This window comes from Pristis pectinata, chromosome 15 (genome assembly GCF_009764475.1).
Source record: "Pristis pectinata isolate sPriPec2 chromosome 15, sPriPec2.1.pri, whole genome shotgun sequence".
Classification (NCBI taxonomy): domain Eukaryota; kingdom Metazoa; phylum Chordata; class Chondrichthyes; order Rhinopristiformes; family Pristidae; genus Pristis; species Pristis pectinata.
Window position 1 is genome coordinate 48,382,242 of NC_067419.1, and position 21,831 is coordinate 48,404,072.

At 47.0% G+C, this 21,831-nt stretch overlaps 1 protein-coding gene across 3 annotated transcripts in view; it reads right to left on the reverse strand.

Annotated features, from left to right (window-relative positions):
- LOC127578307 (serine/threonine-protein kinase 38-like) overlaps window positions 1-21,831 on the reverse strand; it is a 62,457-nt gene that overhangs the window by 25,972 nt on the left and 14,654 nt on the right. The window contains exons 1-3 of one of the 3 annotated variants that reach the window (XM_052030191.1): window positions 13,357-13,377; window positions 3,993-4,135; window positions 1,725-1,776 (exon numbers count right to left, since the gene is read on the reverse strand). In XM_052030191.1, coding sequence (XP_051886151.1) covers window positions 1,725-1,776; window positions 3,993-4,126 — 186 coding nt within the window. In that variant the 5' untranslated portion in view covers window positions 4,127-4,135; window positions 13,357-13,377. Of the gene's footprint in view, window positions 1-1,724; window positions 1,777-3,992; window positions 4,136-13,356; window positions 13,378-21,831 lie in introns of those variants that run through there. The other 2 variants (XM_052030190.1, XM_052030189.1) reach the window with 2 other exon arrangements.

Here is a 21,831-nt window from a genome sequence, read left to right on the forward strand (position 1 = left end):
AGGTAAGTGCGAGGTGTTGCATTTCGGAAAGTCAAATCCAGGTAGGACTTTCACAGTGAACAGCAGGCCCCTGGGGAGTGTTGCGGAACAGAGGAACCTTGGAGAACAAGTACATGGTTCCCTGAAAGTGGAGTCACAGGTAGGCAGGGTGACGAAGAAGGCTTTTGGCACGCTGGCCTTCATCAGTCAGGGCACTGAGTATAAAAGTTGGAAGGTCATGGTGCGATTGTACAGGACGCTGGTGAGTATTGTGTTCAGTTTTGGTCCCCCTGCTATAGGTAAGATGTTATTAAGCTGGAAAGAGTGCAAAGAAGATTTACGAGGATGTTTCCAGGACTTGAGGGCCTGAGTTATAGGGAGAGGTTGGCCAGGCTAGGACTTTATTCCTTGGAGTGTAGGAGACAGAGATGATCATGTAGAGGTGTATAAAATCATGAGGGGCATAGATAGGGTGAATGCACAGTTTTTTTCCCAGGATTGGGGAATCAAGAACTAGAGAACATAGGTTTAAGCTGAGAGGGGAAAGATTTAATAAGAGTTTGAGATGCAACCTTTTATACAAAGCGTGGTATCCATGTGGAACGAGCTGCCAGAGGAAATGCTTGAGGCAGGTACAATAACAACTTTTAAAAGAGAGTTGGACAGATACAGGGCAATTTACAGCAGCTAATTAACCTACCAACCCCACACATCTTTGGAATGTGGGAGGAAACCAGTGCACTGGGGGAAAGCCGTACAGTCACAGGGAGAATGTACAAACTCCACACAGACAGTGCCGGAGGTCAGGATCGAACCCAGGTCCCTGGTGCTGCAAGGCAGCAGTTCTACTAGCTGCCCAACATCTCGCCTGAAAGTGCGGTGGTCCCTCGGTACTGCCCCTCCAACAACACAGGGCACAAAAATCTAGACAGGGTGTCTGAGAATTATCCCTCAGTCAACACCACCACAACGAGGATATTACCATATTGCAGTATTAGACTGTGGCTGATTTTTTTCAACTCCATTCTCCTGCCTTCTCCCCGTAACCCTTAACCCCCTGACCAATCAAGAACCTATCAACCTCTGCCTTAAATACACCCAATGACTTGGCCTCCACAGCCCTCCGTGGCAACGAATTCCATAGATTCACTGCCCTCTGGCTGAAGAAATTCCTCCTTATCTCAGTTCTAAAGGAACATTTCTTTATTCTGAGGCTGTGCCCACTGGTCCTAGACTCTCCCACTGATGGAAATATCCTCTCCACGTCCAGTCTATCCGACCTTTCAGTATTCAGTAGGTTTCAATGAGATCCCCCCTCATCCTTCTGAACTCCATTGAGTACAGGCCCAGAGCCATCAAACGCTCCTCATACGTTAACCCTTTCATTCCCGGGATCATTCTTGTGAACCTCCTCTGGACCCTCTCCAATGCCAGCACATCCTTCCTTAGATATGGGGCCCAAAATTGCTCACAATATTCCAAATGCGGTCTGACCGATGCCTTATAAAACCTCAGCATTACTTCCTTCCTTTTATATGCTAGTCCCAGGTATTCAACATAGCCTGAGCCCACCCACTTTAGAACACTTCATCGAGATGCTACAGAAATGCACCTGTCTGCTCACTTTTGCACCAGGGAACAACTTAAAACCTCTCCCAGTCGTACAATGGGGTTCGGTAAACGTTATAGGAAGGGGCAGATGCTAAGTATACAGAGCCAACAGTCCATGGGAGAGCATTACTTACGTCCTCGTCAGCCAGTCCTTCCTGCTCCATTGCTTTTTCCAGCTGGACTTGCCTGTGAAACAATTGAATTGGGCTCGTTAGTTGTGGAAAAAAATCACCCATAGTCAGTGGTGGGTCTGAGCGAAGACTGTACAAGACTGTTCTGGTCGCCTCATTATAGGAAGGATGTGGAAGCTTTAGAGAGGGTGCAGAGGAGATTTACCAGGATGCTGCCTAGACTGGAGCACATGAGGATAGGTTGAGTGAGCTGGGGCTTTTTTTATTGGAGAGATGGAGGATGAGAGGTGACTTGATAGAGGTGTACAAGATGATAAGAGGCATAGATCGAGTGGACAGTCAGATACTTTTTCCCAGGGCGACAATGGCTAACATGAGGGGACATAATTTTAAGGTGATTGGAGGAAGGTATAAGGGGGATATCAGGGGTAAGTTTTTTACACAGAGAGTGGTGGGTGCGTGGAACACACTGCCAGCAGAGGTTGTGGGGGCAGATACATTAGGGACATTTAAGAGGCTCTTAGATAGACACATGAATGATAGAGAGATGGGGGTCTATGTGGGAGGAAGGGTTAGATGGATCTTAGAGCAGGATAAAATGTCAGCACAACATCATGGGCCAAAGGGCCTGTACTGTGCTGTAGTGTTCTATGTTCTAATACACCCTCGGTGACAGAACCAGAGTTTTGTTGTTAGGTGAGGCAGGAGCAATGCACCTCCCGATGCTTCAGTGGACATGACACCAGCACCACTTCTGCTCTTACGACCAAGGCAGTTAATGCCCCACTCGCCTGGTTGGTGTTGATGGCATCTTGCCACCAAGTAACATGGCACCACCTTTTTGCCAGTTCCCAGATCTCCCAGTTGCCAGCCACTTTAATTCCCCTTCCCATTCCCACACTGACCTGTCTGTCCCCAGCCCCACTCCACTGCCATGATGATGCTAAATGCAAACTAGAGGAACAGCACCTCGTATTCCCCCTGGGCAGTCTACACCCCAACGGCATGAACATTGAATTCTCCAGGTCACCTGCTCCCCTCTGTTGCTTCTCTCTCTCCTCCTGATCTACCCAGTTCCTCCTACACCCACCCCAGTCCCCATCACCCTGTCTCTTTTCCCTCTTCCACCCACTCCCTCCCACTGGGTCCCCTCCCACACTACGGCACTCTGCCCTCCCCACCTCCCTCCCTTGGTTCCATGCTCTGTCTCCCATCAGATTCCATCACCTTCAGCCCTTTGTCACCAGATGAAGGGTCTCGACCCAAAACGTCGACTGTCCATTTCCCTCCACAGATGCTGCCCGACCCGCTGAGTTCCTCCAGCATCTTGTCTGCTGGTGTAAACTCTCCTGGTTTGGACTGAAGGTCCCGGAGGGTATGACATAGAGGGTCACACAGAGTCCATAGAGGGGGCTCAGTCCCGGGGGTAGACTGGGGAAGCTGGGCTGGTTCTCCTTGAGGATGAGGGGAGAAAAGGTGGATGGTGCCCAAGGTTATGAGGGGTTTATGGAGGGAAGATGTTCCCATTGGCAAATGGTTCAAGGACCAAGGACACAGATTTAAAATAGTGGGCAATACATGGGGGAACGTCAGAAACTTTTCTTTCCTCAAAGAAAACCACTGAGTAGCTATGACCATGAACTCATTGTTGGGATGGGCTTTCGAGAGCCAGTATGTTCCTGGGTGGGGAATGCAAGCAGTGGCTTGCTCTACCAGGAGCTGGCATTGATTCAATGGGCTGAATGGTCTCTTTCAGTGCCATAACAATTCTACGATTCCTCATTGTCCAGAGAAGGAAAGATTTAGAAGGATAGGGCCAAACGCAGGCAAGTGGGACTAGCTTAGATGGGAACCTTGGTCGGCATGGACCAGTTAGGCTGAAAGGCCCATTTCTGTGCTGTATGAGTCTATGACTTGTCCTCACCTGGTCTGGTCCAGGTGACTCCTGACCCAGGGAGATGTGGCTATCTCAGGACAGTCCAGCAAGGTACTTAGCTCAGTGAGAGATGGTCAATAAATACCATCATTCTCAGCCACAACAATACCACCACAAATAAATAATTCTTTTTTTACAAAAGCAAAAATCAGAAATCCCTTCCTTAAGAGTTTGTGGAGGGTGAGAATCAATTGGAGCTTTCAAGACAAAGATCAGGAGATTTTTTTGGGATGTGAGTGAAAGGGATGGAGGGGCTGATCGGCCAGGACCTCACTGAAAGGCAGACCAGGTTCGAGGGACTGAATGGCCTTACAGTGTAGTTGCATAGACGTTACCTCATTTCTCTCTCTTCATGCTGTGTGATCAGGTTACTGTAGAAATTTTCCAGTGTTAATTTGGCAACGGTAACCCTCTCCCTTGTGTGATTACTCATCGGAAAGGATGTTGCGTTCCCTCCAAGCATTGCCATGGCAACCTGCTGAAGAAGGAATGGTAAACACCTTGTAAGCACTCTTGGTTCCTTGGCCATTTTCTCCAGAGAGCTGCCATTCTAGGTGGGAGTGATCTAATTCTGATTCGGAAATAAGGCTGCCCTAAAGTACTCTGATTGACGCAGGGGACTGCTGTCACACTGAGGAAGTGGCAAGCTGCTTCAGCCACACCCTAGAGATGGAGATCCCATCAAGGGCTGTTGCCCAGTGACACAGTTCTCACTTATGAGTCAACTCTGTGATTAAGACCGACACTAATGAGGTTAGTGCTGCTCTGAGAGAGTTGTCTTTTTTAAGACCAATGCACACCTGGAGTGTCAGCAGCCTGCTATCCAACATCCTTCCCTCAGGTAAACTGATCATTCAGATACTGGCAGCTCAAGACACCTTGGCTAAGATTGATGCACCTGGAAAATATCCGAGGTTGTCTCAAGAGAACACTGAGCAAACAGGTCATGTCTTTTTAACTATGTTAGCCCTTACTGTTCGTTGGGGTCAAGCTGGGAGTCAGAAGGCTGTGGGTTCGAGACTTGATTTAGAGATCAGGATCTAAAAGCTGGGCTGACAGTCCACTATGGTGCTGAGGGAGTGCCGCCTTATCCGAGAGACTCTCCAACCTGACGGCCTCAACATCGATTTCTCTAACTTCCGGTAACCCCATCCCTTCTTTTTCTCCCTCCACCACCCCCCCCCCAACTCCTTTTTCTTCCCTTATTCCTGTGGCTCCCTTCCCCCACTTTGATGACCTGCCCATCTCCTCCTCTCCCCTCCCACTTCCTTTATTCCATGGTCCACTGCCCTCTCCTACCGGATTCCTTCTTCTTCAGCCCTTTGCCTCTTCTACCTGTCACCTCGCAGCTTATTACATCTTCTCCCCCTCCACCACCCACCCACCATCCCCCTCTCACCTGAACTCGCCTCTCCCCTGCCTGCGTGCACTTGTCCCCCTCCCCCCACCTTCTTACTGTGGCTTCTGCCCTCTTCCTTTCCAGTCCCGATGAAGGGTCTCGGCCTGAAACGCCGACTGTTTATTTCCCTCCACGGATGCTGCCTGACCTGCTGAGTTCCTGCAGCACTTTTTCTGTATGGCTCCAGATCCCAGCATCTGCAGAATTTCTTGTGTCCATTTAGCTGATGTCTCCACTGTGCTTCACATGGATGTAAAGATCCCATTTATAGTCCTCGCCAGTGACTGGGAGCCAATATTAATCCCTCATAGAACATGGAGCAGTACAGCACAGGAACAGGCCCTTCGGCCCACAATGCCTGTGCTGAACACGATGTCAAATTCAACTAAATCCCTTCTGTCTGCACATGATCCATATCCCACCATACCCTGAACATTCATGTGTCTGTCTAAGAAGTTGTTAGACAATAGTTTAAGAACTATCGTAACTCCTTAATAGGGGACATAGGATTAAGGTCAGGAGGAAGAGATTTAGAGGAGACACTTAGGGGACCTTTCCACCTTCAACTGACAGGCTGCTGTCTGTGGGATCTTGCTCTGCACAAACTGCCTGCCACATTTCCTACTTTACGACAGTAAGTACACTTCAAAAGACATTCCTTTGGCTTGAACGCACTTTGGTGCTGCAGAGATACATGGCTGGCACCTTCCGACCAGCTCAGCCAATGCACGCACTGCAAGTATCTACAAGCACAGACATCTATATTTAACAGCTAAAACTCTCCAATCTTCCCATCGATGGCTCCAAGTATAGAACTAGATGGTTTGTACTGACCCACACACCACATCTCGTCACTACACACTGGTCTCGTTCTGCCAAGTTCTCCCTCTCATTAGAGCAGCAGTCAGGTAGTAGCTCTCTCTGATTCAATCTCTCCAAACCTCTGCTCTTCCAAACTCGACTACTGTCTATGCCTAACCTGCACCAGGCCCAGCTCCTCATCACCCTGGGCTTGTTGTCCTGTGTTTGCTCCTGGTTAAACAACCCCTGGATTTTGAAATTCCCACCCATGTGTTCACGGTGTTTCTGCTGCCTACCTCATCAGCTTCTCTTGGAAACCTCCACTTCTGCAACCCTCCAATGTGCCCTAGAGTCACAGAGTCAGGCAGCACAGAAACAGGCCATTCGGCCCACAACGTCCACACTGACCAGCGCGCAACCATCTGTATTTATCCCATCTCCCAGCACTTGGCCCACGGCCTTCAATGCCTCAGCGATTCAAGTGCTCGTCCAGACACTTCTTCAGTGACTCTGCTTCCACTGCTCTCTCAGGCAGTGTGTTCCAGGTACTCACCGCTCTCTGGGTGAAGAAGGTCCCCCTCAGGTCCCCTCTAAATATCTTCTGCCTCACCCTAAATCTGTGTCCTCTAGTTTTACATACCTCTGCAATGGGGAAAAGTTTCCTGCAGTCTACCCTATCTACCCTATCTCATCATTTTATATACCTCAGTCATGTCCCCTCTTTACCTCCTCCGCTCCAGGGAGAACAGACCCAGCCTCTCCAGTCTCTCCTCATAACTGAAACCCTCCATCCCAGGACACATCCTGGTGAGTCTCCTCTCCAGCTGCCTCCTGTGGACCCCCAGTTCCCATTGCTCCACCATTGGTGGCCGTGCCTTCAGCTGCCTCAGCCTTAAGCCCTCGAACTTGTACTCCAAACCTCTCCTCGTTTCTTTTAAAATTACTCTACCTCTTTGCCTAACCTCTTGGTCACCTCCTCCTAAGAAAGCACACCAAGGCTTGCTTCTACTTCCTCAGAAGGCCAGGGACGTTCGGCATGTCCCTGATGACTCTCACCAATTTTTAGAGATGCACCTATCCAGATGCATCACAGTTTGGTACGGCAAGTGCTCTGCCCAAGACTGCGAGAAATTGCTGAGTTGTGCACTCAGCCCAGTTCATCATGCAAACCAGCCTCCCCTCCATGGACTCTGTCTACACTTCCCGCTGCCTTGGGAAAGCAGCCAACATAATCAAGGACACCTCCCACCCCAGACATTTCTCTCTCCTTCCCCACTCCTGTAGGGCAGAAGATACAAAAGCCTGAAACCACTAGATACAAGGACAGCTTCTATCCTTCTGGGACAGATAACAGCCGTGTCAGACTCTTGAATGGACCGCATACGCTAAAAGATGAGCTCTTGATCTCCCAATCTATCTCACTGTGACTCTTGCACTTCATTTGTCTACCTGCACTGCACTTTCTCTGTAACTGCAACAGTATATCCTGCATTCTGTTTTCTTTTTGCTAGCTCGATGTTCTGTATGGAATGATCTGCCTGGCTGGCATGAAAACAAAAGCTTTTCACTGTGTCTGGGTACATGTGACAATAACAAATCAAGACAATACAATGTTCCGTTCTTTGGCCCAGCTCCCAGTTACCCTGGGATTATTTATCCCATTAACAGAAGGCTATTTCGGAAAGTCAAACCAGTGTAGGACTTATACTATTTAGATGACCAGACTGAAGAACAGCTTCTCCCCCACTGCTGTCAGACTCCTGAACCATCACCTCTCTCACATCCCCTTCCCAGTGGAGCTGCCACCTTCTGGAACTCTTAATTCTACCTCTTCCGTTATTGTCACTTTAACATTTCTCTTTGCACTACCTCAGTTTGCACGACTCTACTTTTCACCATTCTGTTGTTTTGCACTTGTCGCTGTATTTATTGTTGTAGTTATTATTACCATTTACTCTGTCAGCTTCACGTGAGCAAGGAATTTCATTACACTCCTGGTGCATATGACAATAAAGTAATCTGAATCAGTTAGGTCCTGAAAGTCAAACCAGTGAAGGACTTACACTATGAATGGTCGGGCACTAGGGAGTGTAATGGAACAGAGGGACCTAGGAGTACAAGTGCGTAATTTATTGAAAGCGGCGGCACAGGTAGACAGGGTGGTGAAAAAGGCACTTAGCGCTCTGGCCTTCATCAGTCAGGCCATTGAGGATAGGAGTTGGGACATTATGTGGCAGTTGTATAACTCGTTGGTGAGGGCTGCACTTGGAGCACTGTGCACAGCTTTGGTCGCCCTGTTATAGGAAAGACGTGGTTGAACTGGAAAGAGTGCAGAGATTTACGAGGATGTTGCCAGGACTGGAGAGCCTGAGTTATAGAGAGAGGTTGGCCAGGCTGGGTCTTTATTCCTTGGAGTGTAGGAGAATGAGGGGCGACCTTATAGAGGTGTTTAAAAGTATGAGAGGCATGGATAAGGTGGACGGTAACAGTCTTTTCCCCAGGGTAGGGGAGTCCAGAACTAGGAGGCATAGGTTTAGGGTGAGAGGGGAAAGATTTAAAAGGGATCTGAGGGGCAACCTTTTCACACAGAGGGTGGTGAGTGTGTGGAACGAGCTGCCAGAGGAAGTGGGTGAGGCAGGTACAACAGTATCATTTAAGAAGCACTTGGATAGGTACATGGAGGGGTGGGGCTTGTAGGGATATGGGCTGAACGCAGGAAATTGGGACTAGCTGGGTGGGCACCGTGGTCGACATGGACCAGTTGGGCCGAAGGGCCTGTATCCGTGCTGTATTGCTCTACAACTCTATGACTCTATGTAAATTCAGGTTATCGTCATTGATGTTGCTACATGGGAAATAGCCTAAACAGGAACAACTGAGCATCTGGAATTCAGTGTGGAACGTGGGGGAATAAGGATTTTGTCCTGGTTTTTAAAATCAGCTGGCCCCAATTAATCCATACGAAGGAACACATCAGCATTATCTGAGATTTGTGATGAAATAGATTTAATACAGAGAGGTGAGGGTACTTCTTCTTGAAGAGGTTGCTGAACCTCTGGCATTCTCTACCCTAGGTGATGGAATTGGTAATTGGTTTATTATTGTCACATGTACTGAGATACAGTGAAAAGCTTTTGTGTGTGTGCCATCCAGACAGATCATTCTGTACATAAGTACATCGAGGTAGTGAAAAGGAAAACAGGATGCAGAATGTGTGGAGGCTGTAGCTTTAGAGGTATTTTAAGTTGATAGATTTTTTGAAAGACCAGGGAACTGAGGGCTATGGGGAGCTGGCACAGAAGAGGAGGTGGTCTGGGTGGGGCAGATCAGCCACGATCGTATTGAACAATGGGTAGGATTGAGGGGCCGAGTGGCCTACTCCTGTTTCCTTGATTCTTACTTCATGTAGCATCACAGTAGCCCCCCAACCTGAGCTAATGATGAAGATTAAATGTGAGTGGACACGGATTAGAACCCACAGGCGTGTGTACCTTCAGAGCAGGCTGAGGAAAACTCCACAGAACTCGGTAGGTCAGAGAGTCAATGGGGATGGTTCGCAGTGAAACCTAGCTGGTGTTTCCATGGAGATCCACTAACCAGCTATAGCGCGCACATTTCACAAATCGACAGGACGTGCTGGAACATGTGGCATCCAGCTGTGGCATTGCACTCAGCACCAAATCCAGCTGTGTCTCCAAAACACACTGAGCCCAAGGGCTGTCTATGACCAAAATCAGACCCTTAGTTTTATGCCAGCCACACCTGGCATATCTGGCAGACAATGACTTTCACCAAAACGACCAGTGGTTTGTTTTAAATTATAAGGAGTAATAGAATCATTCAGCACGGACACAGGCCCTTCAGCCCATCGAGTCCAGGCTAGCCATCAGATACCTATCTACACTAATCCCATTTACCAGTACTTGGCCCATAGTTCTCCCTGCCTTGGCCATTCAAGTGCTAATCCAGATACATCTGAAATGCAGCAAGAGCCTCTCTCTGCTTCTAGCACCTCCTCAGGCAATCCGTACCAGATTCCAACCACACTCTCAGAGAAAAAATAATTTCTTATATCCCCTCTAACCCTCTTACTCCTCACCTTAAACCCATGCCCTCTGGTTTTAGATGTCTCTGTTAATAGAACATAGAACATGGGACACTACAGCACAGTACAGGCCCTTCGGCCCACAATGTTGTGCCAACATTTTATCCTGCTCTAATATCTATCCAACTCTTCCCTCCCACATCGCCCTCCATTTCTCTATCATTCATGTGTCTATCTAAGAGTCTCTTAAATGTCCCTAACGTATCTGCCCCCACCACCTCTGCCAGCAGTGCGTTCCATGCACACACAACTCTCTGTGTAAAAAACTTACCCCTGACATCCACCTTAAAATTATGTCCCCTCATGTTAGTCATTGTTGCCCTGGGAAAAAGTCTCTGACTGTCCACTCGATCTATGCCTCTTATCATCTTGTACACCTCTATCAAGTCACTGCTCATCCTCCTTCTCTCCAAAGAGAAAAGCCCTAGATCGCTCAACCTATCCTCGTAAGACACGTTCTCCAATCCAGGCAGCATCCTGGTAAATCTCCTCTGCACCCTCCCTAAAGCTTCCACATCCTTCCTATAATGAGGCAACCAGAACTGAACACAATACTCCAAGTGTGGTCTGACCAGAGTTCTATAGAGCTGCAACATCACCTCGTGGTTCTTGAACTCAATACCCCGACTAATGAAGGCCAACACACCATACGCCTTCTTAACAACCCTATCGACCTGTGCGGCAACCTTGAGGGATTTATGGACGTGGACCCCAAGATCCCTCTGTTACTCCACACTGGTAAGAGTCCTGCCATTAACCTTGTATTCTGCCTTCAGATTTGATCTCCTGAAGTGTATCACTTCACACGCTTCCGTTAAGGGGAAGCGTTTCTCAACATCAACATCAGGTCCCCCCTCACCCTCCTCCATTCCAAGGGAAACAAACCCAACCTATCTGGTCTCTCCTCATATTTAAATTAACATTTATAACTAATTTGAACAAGAACATGTTTTAAATTAATATATTATTTAACATTTTATTACTTTTTACAGTATATACTGTATGCTTTCTTGTTGTCTCTAAGCATCTCCAATCAGCAGGTACATTTGGAAATTGAGCGATCCAGTACCAGAGGGCATGCATTTAAGGTGAGGGGGTAGGTTCAGAACAGACGTGAGGGATACGTTTTTTACTCAGAGAGTGGTGGATGCCTGGAATGCGTTGCCTGATAGGGTGGTGGGGGCAAATTTATTGGGGGCTTTTAAGAGGGGCTTGGATGGGTACATGAATGAGAGGAAAATGGAGGGTTATGGGCATTCTGTAGGTAGGAGGGATTAGCTATGTCGGCACAACATTGTGGGCTGAACGGCCTGTTCTGTGCTGTACTGTTCTATAGTCTATGTTCTATGAAATGGGAAAAAGACCTTCAGTGCTAAGAGTGGTCAGAGGGCAGCAGGGTTGGTTAGGGGACCGGTGCTTGAGAGTCCACCACCTGAGGTCTGGTTGTTGGTCACAGCCTGCTCTGCCACACAGGGCGGCCAGTGCAACAGTGGACATCCCTGGACAGGCAAACAGGAACAGCTCCAGCAAGATCTCAAATCCAAATAGAGGAAACTACCAGGAAATGAGGGGGGAATCTCGTTGAAACCTACTGAAATACTGGAAGGCCTGGATAGGGTGGACGTGGAGAGGATGTTTCCATCAGTGGGAGAGTCTCGGATCCTAGGGCCCAGCCTCAGAATAAAGGGAGGTCCCGTTAAAACTGAGAAGAGAAGGAATTTCCTCAGCCAGAGGGTGGTGAATCTGTCAAATTTGTTGCCATGGAGGGCTGTGGAGACCGAGTCATTGGGTGTTTTTAAGGCAGAGATTGATAGGTTCTTGTTTGGTAAGGGGGTTAAAGGTTACAGGGAGACTGGGGTTAAAAAATATCAGCCATGATTGAATGGCGGAGCAGACTTGATGGGCTGAATGGCCTAATTCTGCTCCTATATCTAATGGTCTTATGGTCTAACTGAGGAGTGAGCTGACTATGATGGATGAGGGAGAATTAGTGATCGGAAAAATTGTGGGAATGCCAATGGTCAGTGATTCCTTTCCCACCACCCTGGCTAACAAAAGTTAAGGATAGTATTAAATCCAAAGAGGAATCATAGAAATTTGCCAGAAATGGGAGCAGCTTCAAATTCAGCAAAAAAAAGGAACAAGAGATTGGGGGAGCAAAAATAGAGTATGGGAGTAAACTTGCAAGGAACATAAAAGTGAACTGTAAAAGCTTCAACAAGTATCCCATGTGAAACAGGTTAGGGAATTCAAACACAGGACAATTTATAATGAACAAAGAAATGGCAGGGCAGTTAAGCAAATATTTTGGTTCTACCTGGACAGAAGATAGAACCAAGACACAAATAACAATGGAGCACTAAGAGTCTTATGAAAGGGCAGGCAGGGTAGTGTATGCGCAGGCACGGTAGTGTAGCGGTTAGCGTAACGTTATTACAGCGCCAGCGACCCGGGTTCAATTCTGTCTGCTGTCTGTAAGGAGTTTATACGTTCTCCCCATGTCTGTGTGGGTTTCCTCCGGGTGCTCCGGTTTCCTCCCACATTCCAAAGATGTACGGGTTAGGAAGTTGTGGGCATGCTATGTTGGCACTGGAAGCGTGGCGACACTTGCGGGCTGCCCCCAGAACACTCTACGCAAAAAATGCCTTTCACTGTGCGTTTCGATGTACGTGTGACTAATAAAGATATCTTGTCTTATCTTATCCTTAATTAAAGGAAGTTAAAGTGGTCGATCTCAGAACATGGGTTGAGCTGAGATAAGGAAAACTTATTCAGTCAGAGGGATCCACTAGCACAGACAGCAGTGGAGGACAGGTCACTGAATATATTCAAGGAGATGGATTGAGGGATACAGAGACAGAGCAGGAATATGGTTTCGAGTTCGAGGATCATCCAGGATCGTATTGAATGGAACAGCAGGCTCTAAGGGCCAAATGGCCTATTCTTGCCCCTATTTTCTATATTCTGTGTTTCTAATGACCTTTTATTGGACCCAGTTGCAAAATAAGTGAATTACTAGGGGTTTCCAAACCAGGAGTTCGGAATTTCCCAGGAAGGGCATGTGGAAGAGACCTTAATATCACAGGGTCAAAATGCACTGGAGAAAATCCACAACCTCATATCATTTGGATGAACTTAGGAGGAGCTGACGACACCCTCCCTTGTACCTGTCTTACCCCACCCCCCCAACCAACCCTACTACCCTTCCCCGTCTATATAATCCCACCTTCCAACAGCTCCTGTTATAACCCTGGAACGTTCCTGCCTGGAACAAAGTGCTAAAGCACAAGGATTTGAAAGAACAATTTGGAAGTAAAAAGCTAGCGCCAGTAAAAGAAAAAAAATCCAGCTGATTAACTTGTGCTGCTTGTTAAAGGAAATCTGCCGCTCTTACCCAGAACGATCTATAGGTGACTCCAGTCCCACACAAAGTAACGGTCGCTCAACTTCCCCTAAACCAATCCCAGTTTAAATTCCTGGAAACGCTATCATAAATGTTTTGCCATTGTGTTCTCCGTGCTGACGCCAAGTTTCTAACCTACCAGAGTGAAAAATCTTCTTACAACTTGGGTTGAGGTTACGGTATCAAAGCACAACATCTGACAGTGACTGAGAAAATTCAAAACAGGAAACAGATGCCCTCTGATTAAAATCTGCAGGTGACGAAAGATGGATATTGGTGCAATATTGTGAGAAGGCAGGAGACAGTTCCTCAACTTACCAGTGAAAAAATGTATAGTTTAAAAGGGCTCAAATAGCCCAAAGTGCGTCAAAGCCATTGATCTAGTTGAGTGAGATTTACTAGTGCAACAAAATATAACCATCAGTATTCACTACAAGAAAACCTTGTGGTTAAAGAATCAATGGAAATTTAAATTCCTGTTCATTTAATACTGCAGATGCTGGAGATTGGAAATAAAAGCAGAAAATGCTAGAAATACCCATCAGGTCAGACAGCATCTGTGGAGAGAGAAACAGGTCAGTGTTTCAGAAAGAGAAATGATGAAAAGCCACTAACCTGAAACATTAACTGGCTCCTTTCTCCAACAAGCTGCCTAACCTGCTACCTCTCTCCAGCATTTGTGCTTCCAGAACTCAAGTCCCCTCTCGGAGTGTGACCTACGTAAACGAGGAGATTAGGAGCAGAAAGAGGCCATTCGGCTCTTCTAACCTGTTCCATCTTTCAATGTGTTGATGGATGGACATCCAGAATCAGACCCCTGATCTTCCCTTCTCCCTCACCCGTCTCTTGATCGCTATAGCCAGCGGTTCCACATCTAATGTTTCATGTTGAGGAAGTGAAGAGCCTTCAACCTGAGATATTAACACTGTTTCCCTCTCCGTAGATGCTGCCTGACCAGCTGAGAGTTTTCTGTTTTTATTTCCAATAAGCGCACATCTTCGTAGTCTGTGGCAGTTCTAGGAAGCCCCCCCCACCCCCTAACGTTAGCTCGGCCATGTGCCAATGCCCTCGGGAAGGGTCCCATGGTGCTCTGATACACTTCAGGCAGCAACACTGAGTAATGACCCCCAGCAAAGGCTCCCATTCTCTTTCACCCACAGGGGCGTGGGGCTGCCGCTGGGGGCGAGCAGGTTACTCAGACCTTCCCCTCAGCATCACAGGATCCGTTACAGGTACTCCCAAACACACAATGATGGGAGTGTCAGATTAGAACCAGCCACAGATGGAACAACCCTCGCCTCTTTCTAGTATCCGTGCAAGTTCCGTGGGTACGCAACCACTAAGTGAAGGATCCCAGCCATAAACCGTAGACTAACTACCCCGCCAAGGGAATGCTACACTGTCCAAGGAGCCAGTAAACCAAGATCCCATCGTCGGACAGCAGGTACCCTTTTGAAGTTCTTCCTGCTCTCTGAGGCCAATGTTAACCTCTCGGTCTGTTTATGATCATGACTATGAGTCACATTGATGTTTGTGGGAACTTGCTGTGTACAAATTGGCTGCAGAAGTTTCCCACATTACCACGGTGACTACATTTCTGGGTATTGAGAGTTTTGAAGAGCCACTTTCTTTCTTCCCTTGCATCACAAGCATTGTGAACCAACACACTGACCTCCCTGTGCACACTTCCTGCCACATTTGCCTCTCAGTCAAGCCCACAGCTACTCACTGCATGCTGGCCAAACACAGCACAGACAGGAACCCAAGGCTCCCCCCAACCAGGGGCACTCATTCCTCTGCACTGCAGTATCCAGCTGTTGTACAACAGTAGGTTTATCAGGTGGGGACAGAAATAACACCAGCAGAAATTAAAATTTGGCTGTGCATTTGAAATGACTTCATTTTTTTCAGCTAATGTTCTCCACAACACTTACAATCCAGGAAACTCCACCCAGCCCAAACACAATCAAACCTACTTACTGAAGTCTCATGCCATTCTCGGAGCTGTGTTTACAATCCTTTCTATAACATTAAGTGATCTAGGACACGACTTTGCACTTAAAACAGAGCAGGTCTCTGCAGGGATATTCTGCCCTTCATTCTATGAATACAAACAGCTGCAGTGAAGCTAATAATTAGGTCAATGAGAGAGCGGTAAACACAGCCCACTCCATCACAGGCACATCACTTCCTTCCATCCAGTCCACCATCACCATGCATTGCATCAGGAAGGCTCACGGTATCGTCAAGGATGCCTGCCACCCTGGCCGTTCCCTTCTACCTTCTGGGAGAAGATACAGGAGCTTGACTCAAGAACAGCTTCTCCCCCACTGCTGTCAGACTCGTGAACCGTCGCCTCTCTCACATCCCCATCCCGGTGGTGCTGCCACCTTCTCGAACTCCACCTCATCCGTTATTGTCACTTTAGCATTTCTCTTTGCACCACCTCAGTTTGCACGACTCTACTTTTCACCATTCTGTGTGTTGGGCTGGTGCTATATTTATTGTATTTGTTATTGCCATGGATACCGTTTACTCTGTGAGCTTCATTCCACCCTGGTGTGTATGACGATAAACTAATATGAATCTGAATCATTTAGACCCTGAAATCAAACCAGTGAAGGACCTACACTATGAATGGTCGGGCACTAGGGAGTGTAATGGAACAGAGGGACCTAGGAGTACAAGTGCAGAGTTTGTTGAAAGCGGCATCACAGGTAGACAGGGTGGTGAAAAAGCATTTAGCACGCTGGCCTTCATCAGTCAGGGCATTGAGTACAGGAGCTGGGACATCATGTTGCAGTTGTATAAGTCATTGGTGAGGCCGCACTTGGAGCACTGTGTACAGTTTTGGTCGCCCTGCTATAGGAAAGACCTGGTTAAACTGGAAAGAGTGCAGAGGAGATTTACGAGGATGTTGCCAGGACTGGAGGGCCTGAGTTATAGGGAGAGGTTGGACGGGCTGGGTCTTTACTCCTTGGAGTGTAGGAGAATGAAGGGCGACTTTATAGAAGTGTCTAAAATTATGAGAGGCATAGATAAGGTGGACGGTAACAGTCTTTTCCCCAGGGTAGGGGAGTCCAAAACTAGAGGGCATAGGTTTAGAGTGAGAGGGGAAAGATGTTAAAGGGACTTGAGGGGCAACTTTTTCACGCAGAGGGTGGTGAGTGTGTGGAACGAGCTGCCAGAGGAAGTGGGTGAGACAGGTACAACAGGACCATTTAAGAAGCACTTGGATAGGTACATGGAGGGGCAGGGCTTGGAGGGATATGGGCCGAATGCAGGAAATTGGGACTAGCTGGGTGGGCACCGTGGTCGGCATGGACCGGTTGGGCCGAAGGTCCTGTATCCCTGCTGTATTGCTCTATGACTCTAAATGCTTTCCAGCAAAAATTGTTCCTCCAACTCATTAAATTCCTTCCCCTTGTGGTCAGATACCCCTATGGATTCTTCCCTCAGAGTCTCTGTACCATCCACTTACCCTGCTTCCGTCTTTAGACACACGAAGAGGCAGGGAATGGAGGGATATAGACCATGTGCAGGCAGATGGGATTAGTTTCATTTGGCATCATGGTCTATATCCCTCCATTCCCTGCCTGTTTGTGTGTCTAAAGAGGGCCTGTTCCTGTGCTGTACTGTTCTAGGTTCTAGGTTCTAGATTCTATGTCCTCCAGTACAGCCTTGCTGAGCATTCCTGATTTGAATTGCTTTCCCACTGGCAATTATGCCTTCAGCTGCTTGGGTCCCATCATCTGGAATTTTCTCCCTAAATCATTCCACTCTCCTTTAAGATGCATCTGAAGAAAAACATTGTTTTGTCCAAGATTTTGATCCCCAGTGAAATGCCAGTGGCACAGTTGTTGCAGACAGAGATCTGGGCAATGGTTCAGGGACGCAAGCTCCAATCCCAGCACAGCAGCCGGGAATTAAATTCAAGTAATTAAACAGAACCCTAAAAAGATGCTGCATGGAAACAGGCCCTTCGGCCCACTGAGTCCATGCTGACCATTAACCACCCATTTTCACTAATCCCACATTAATCGCACGTTCCCATCAACTCCCCACAGATTCTGCTACTCCCCCACATACTGGGGGCAATTTACAGTGGCTGACCAACCCACTGATTTGCATGTTTTTGGGATGCGGTTGAAAACTGGAGCATCTGGGGGAAACACAGTCACAGAGAGAATGTGCAAACTCCACTCAGACAGCAGCAGAGGTCAGTATTGAACCTTGATCTCTGACTCTGTGAGACAGGAGCAGTACCCACTGCACCACTGTGCTCCCTATAAATCTGGATCTTGTTTTAAAAGCAATGATCTGTAATGGTGACCATGACCCTACTGGACTGTTGAACGTGGACGCTTGCAGGAATATACTGAGAAAGGAGTGGGCAGTGAAACTCCTTTCTCAGTATATTCCTGCAGTATGAATACTTTCAGGAGTGGAAGCCTACCACCCTCCCCCAGTGTGACTCCAGACCCATCTCCATACGGTTAACGTTTCAGTTCCGGGAGCATCAGGGATGTGCAATAAATGCTGGCATTGCCAGCGACGTCCATATCTCGTAAACAAATCACTTTTAAAAATAAACTCTCCTCTCAGTGTAAATGTTAAGTTTCATCTGTTTACATTCCTGCTAAAGATTTTGAGATCTTTTTAACTAGGTTAAAGGCAAGTTGTTGCTGGCAATTAATTAGAAACTAATTTGAAGACTAAAGTTGGTCTTAGCTCATACCAAACAGTTGGTGTGTGCATCTCTTCCTTAATATAAATTTGATATGAAAGTTCTATTTCTAGATAGCAACATGTTTTTCCAAATGGATTTCACTTGTCAGGAGAGAGGGAGTACACTTCTCATATTTGGCTGTCCGCAGAAATTTGTCTCCATCTTATGTGCATCCTGAACAACGATCTACAATGGAACCAATCTCAGGAAGGACCAGCATTAAACAAGGAGGTTTCGTTGCTTTGAAACTTCTACCCTATCATTCTTACCACAATGTAGCACTTCTAATCTTCAGAACTAATGGATTATTATTCACCTCCACTCAAGAACCAAGGTTACCCTGAACTGCAGGACACAGTTGATGCTTTTACGGGTGTATGTTTGGAGGCCAAACTCCAGGTCATCGTTGATTCATGTACTCAACACCCACACAACAAAAAGGCCATCTGCTATACAAAACCATCCTCAATAATAAAGGGTTACTGCAAAACTCCAGAAACCTAGACCAATTCCCATTTTTCGGGAGTCCCTTCTCAGTGAAGGCAGGTGTTGATGATGAAATTCACCATTATCTTCAGGGAACCAGCACATACTTTGGTCAACTGAGGAGCAGGGTGTTTGAAGGTCACAGCTCAGACCTGGCACAAGGTTTATGGTCTACTGGACAGCAGTGATCCCTGGCCTCCTGTATGCTCCTGTGACCCAGACCACTGGAGACATACCACCAGCACTGTGTCCGCAAAGTCCTCCAAATCCACTGGCAAGATCACGAACCAATGTCTCCCAGATCAACAAGCATTCAGGTCCAATTAAACTCAGTCGGCTCATTGGACAGGCCAATTGATCACAAAGCAGACATTCTATTCCAGGCTCTTGAGATTACCTATTCTCAAAGGCTCCTCGAGAAGACGTAGCATTCTCCCTGACTCCTGTGAATATCTGGTTCATGATCATTCAAAGTAAAGGATAAAAAGGCTTTCATCTGGCACTGAGAGGTGAGGCTGTGCATCAGGAGCACATGGAAGGTCAGTGTGAGTAGGGAAAGGCTGGCACTACCTCACAAAGCCATCCCGTCAGTCACCTCCAGCCCTGTCTATTGAAGAGTCTCCGGTTCCCACAATGGCCTCATCAATCTCTCAGAGCCCAGAGGAATGGAAGCAAGTCATCCTCGATCCTACGGGGAAAATACGACTGAAGCACAAACTCCCAACTTTTGCATTCAATTCCCCTCTCCATAAACAACAATGTTTTGCAGCTTTCTTAATTACTTGATGTACCTGCATACTAGTATCCTGTACCAGGACACCCGGACCTCTCTCCATCTCAGAGTCCTGCAGTCTCTCACCATCTATATATTGTATAATTTTCTATTTTCTGTGCCAAAATGGATACCTTCACAATTTTGTACATTATACTCCATTTATCAGATCTCTGCCCACTCACTTAACCTATGCATGTCCCTCTGCACCCTCCTCAGATCCCCTTCACAACTTACTTTCCTACCTAGCTTGTTTCATCAGAAAGTTTAGCAATCATCTCTTCATCCAAGTCATTGAGAGAGATTGCCAATATTGGATGCCCCAGCACCAATCCCCATGGTACACCACTTGTTACATCTTGCCGACCACAAACAGACCCAGCCGATCCTTTATCCATGCCAATAGTTAATGGCAGGATTCTGGGCAGTGTGGAGGAGCAGAGGGATCTGGGGGTCCATATCCACAGATCCCTGAAAGTTGCCTCACAGGTGGATAGGGTCGAGGGATCAAGTTTAAGAGCTGCAAGGAAATGATGCAGATCTATAAAACTCTGGTTAGACCACACTTTACTGTGTCCGGTTCTGGTCGCCTCATTATAGGAAGGATGTGGAAGCGTTGGAAAGGGTGCAGAGGAGATTTACCAGGATGCTGCCTGGTTTAGAGAGTATGCATTATGAGGAGAGAGTAAGGGAGCTGGGGCTTTACTCATTGGAGAGGAGGAGGATGAGAGGAGACATGATAGAGGTGTACAAAATATTAATAGGAATAGAAGAGTGGACAGCCAGCGCCTCTTTCCCAGGGCACCAATGCTCAATACAAGAGGGCATGGCTTTAAAGTAATGGGTGGGAAGTTCAAGGGAGATATCAGAGGGAGGTTTTTTACCCAGAGAGTGGTTGGGGCATGGAATGCACTGTCTGGGGCGGTGGTGGAGGCAGGTACATTGGTCAAATTCAAGACATTACTAGATAGGCATATGGAGGAATTTAAAATAAGAGGGATATGTGAGAGGAAGGGGTTAGATAGTCTTAGGCGAGGTTTAATGGTCGGCACAACATTGCGGGCCGAAGGGCCTGTATTGTGCTGTACTGTTCGATGTTCTATGTTCAATATGTTATCCCCCACATCACCAGCTTTTACCTTCCATAACAATCTTTGATGCCTTTTTGAAAGCTAAATTTAGTACATCTGAGACATACGTTACTTCTTCAAAGGACTCTAATAAGTTCGCCAAATGTGATTTCTCTTTCAGTAATCCGTTTACTTTGTCTGATTGCCTTGAATATTTCTAAGTGCCCTGCTATAAAGTTTTTTAGATAATAGCTCCTAACATCCTCCCTATGACAGACGTTAAACTAATCAGCCTGTAGCTTCCTGCTGTCTCCCTGAATAAAGGAGGTACATTTGCTAGTTTCCAGTCTAATGGAATCTTCCCCAAATCCCTAAATGTCCTAAACTCTGTCAATCTTAATCTTGAGTATATGTCAGCAACTGAGCCTCCAGAGTCCTCTTGGGTAGAGAATTCGAAAGATTTTCTACCCTCTTTATGAAGAAATTTATTCTCTGTCCTGAATGACTGACCACTGATTTTGAGACTGTGACCCCAGGTTCCAGCCAAGGGAAACATTATCTATCCTGTCACACCACTCAGGAATTTGTATATCAATAAGATCACCTCTCGTTCTTCTAAACACTAAATAGCACAGGCCCAACCTCTGCTTGATTGGTAATTGGCTTACTCTTGTCACATGTACCAAGGTACATTGAAAAACTTTGTTTTGCATGTCATCCATGCAGATCACACCAAACATAACTACATCGAGGTAATACAAGGGAAAACGAACACAAAGTGCAGAATATAGTGTTACAGCTACAGAGAAAGTGCAGTGCAGGCAGACAATAAGGTGCAAGGTGATAACGAGGTAGATTGTGAGGTCAAGAGTCCATTTTATTGTACTAGGGGACCATTCAATAGTCTTATAACAGCGGGATAGAAGCTGTCCTTGAGCCTGGTGATACGTGCTTTCCATCTTTTGTATCTTCTGCCCAATGGGAGGGGGGAGAATAGAATGCCCGGGGTGGGTGGGGTCTTCAATTTGTTGGCTGCTTTACCGAGGTGGCAAGAAGCAAAGAGACAGACCCACCATCCCAGGAATCAACATCAAAAAACTACAGATGCTGGAAGTCTGAAACAGAAACAGCAAATGGTTGATAATCTCAGGTCAGCAGCTCCAGGCCTGAGGAAGGACTCCCAATAAATTTGCCAAATGCGATTTCTCCTTCAGTAATCCATGTTCACTTTGTCTGATTGCCTTGAATGTTTCTAAGTGCCCTGTGTTTCTCTCTCCACAGACGCTGCCTGATCTTCAGAGTGTTTCCAACGTTTACTATTTATCCCAGGAATCCATGTGGGGAACCTTCAATGCACCTCTTGATATCACAAGTATAACTTTTCTTAGGCAGGAGCACCAGACCTTTAC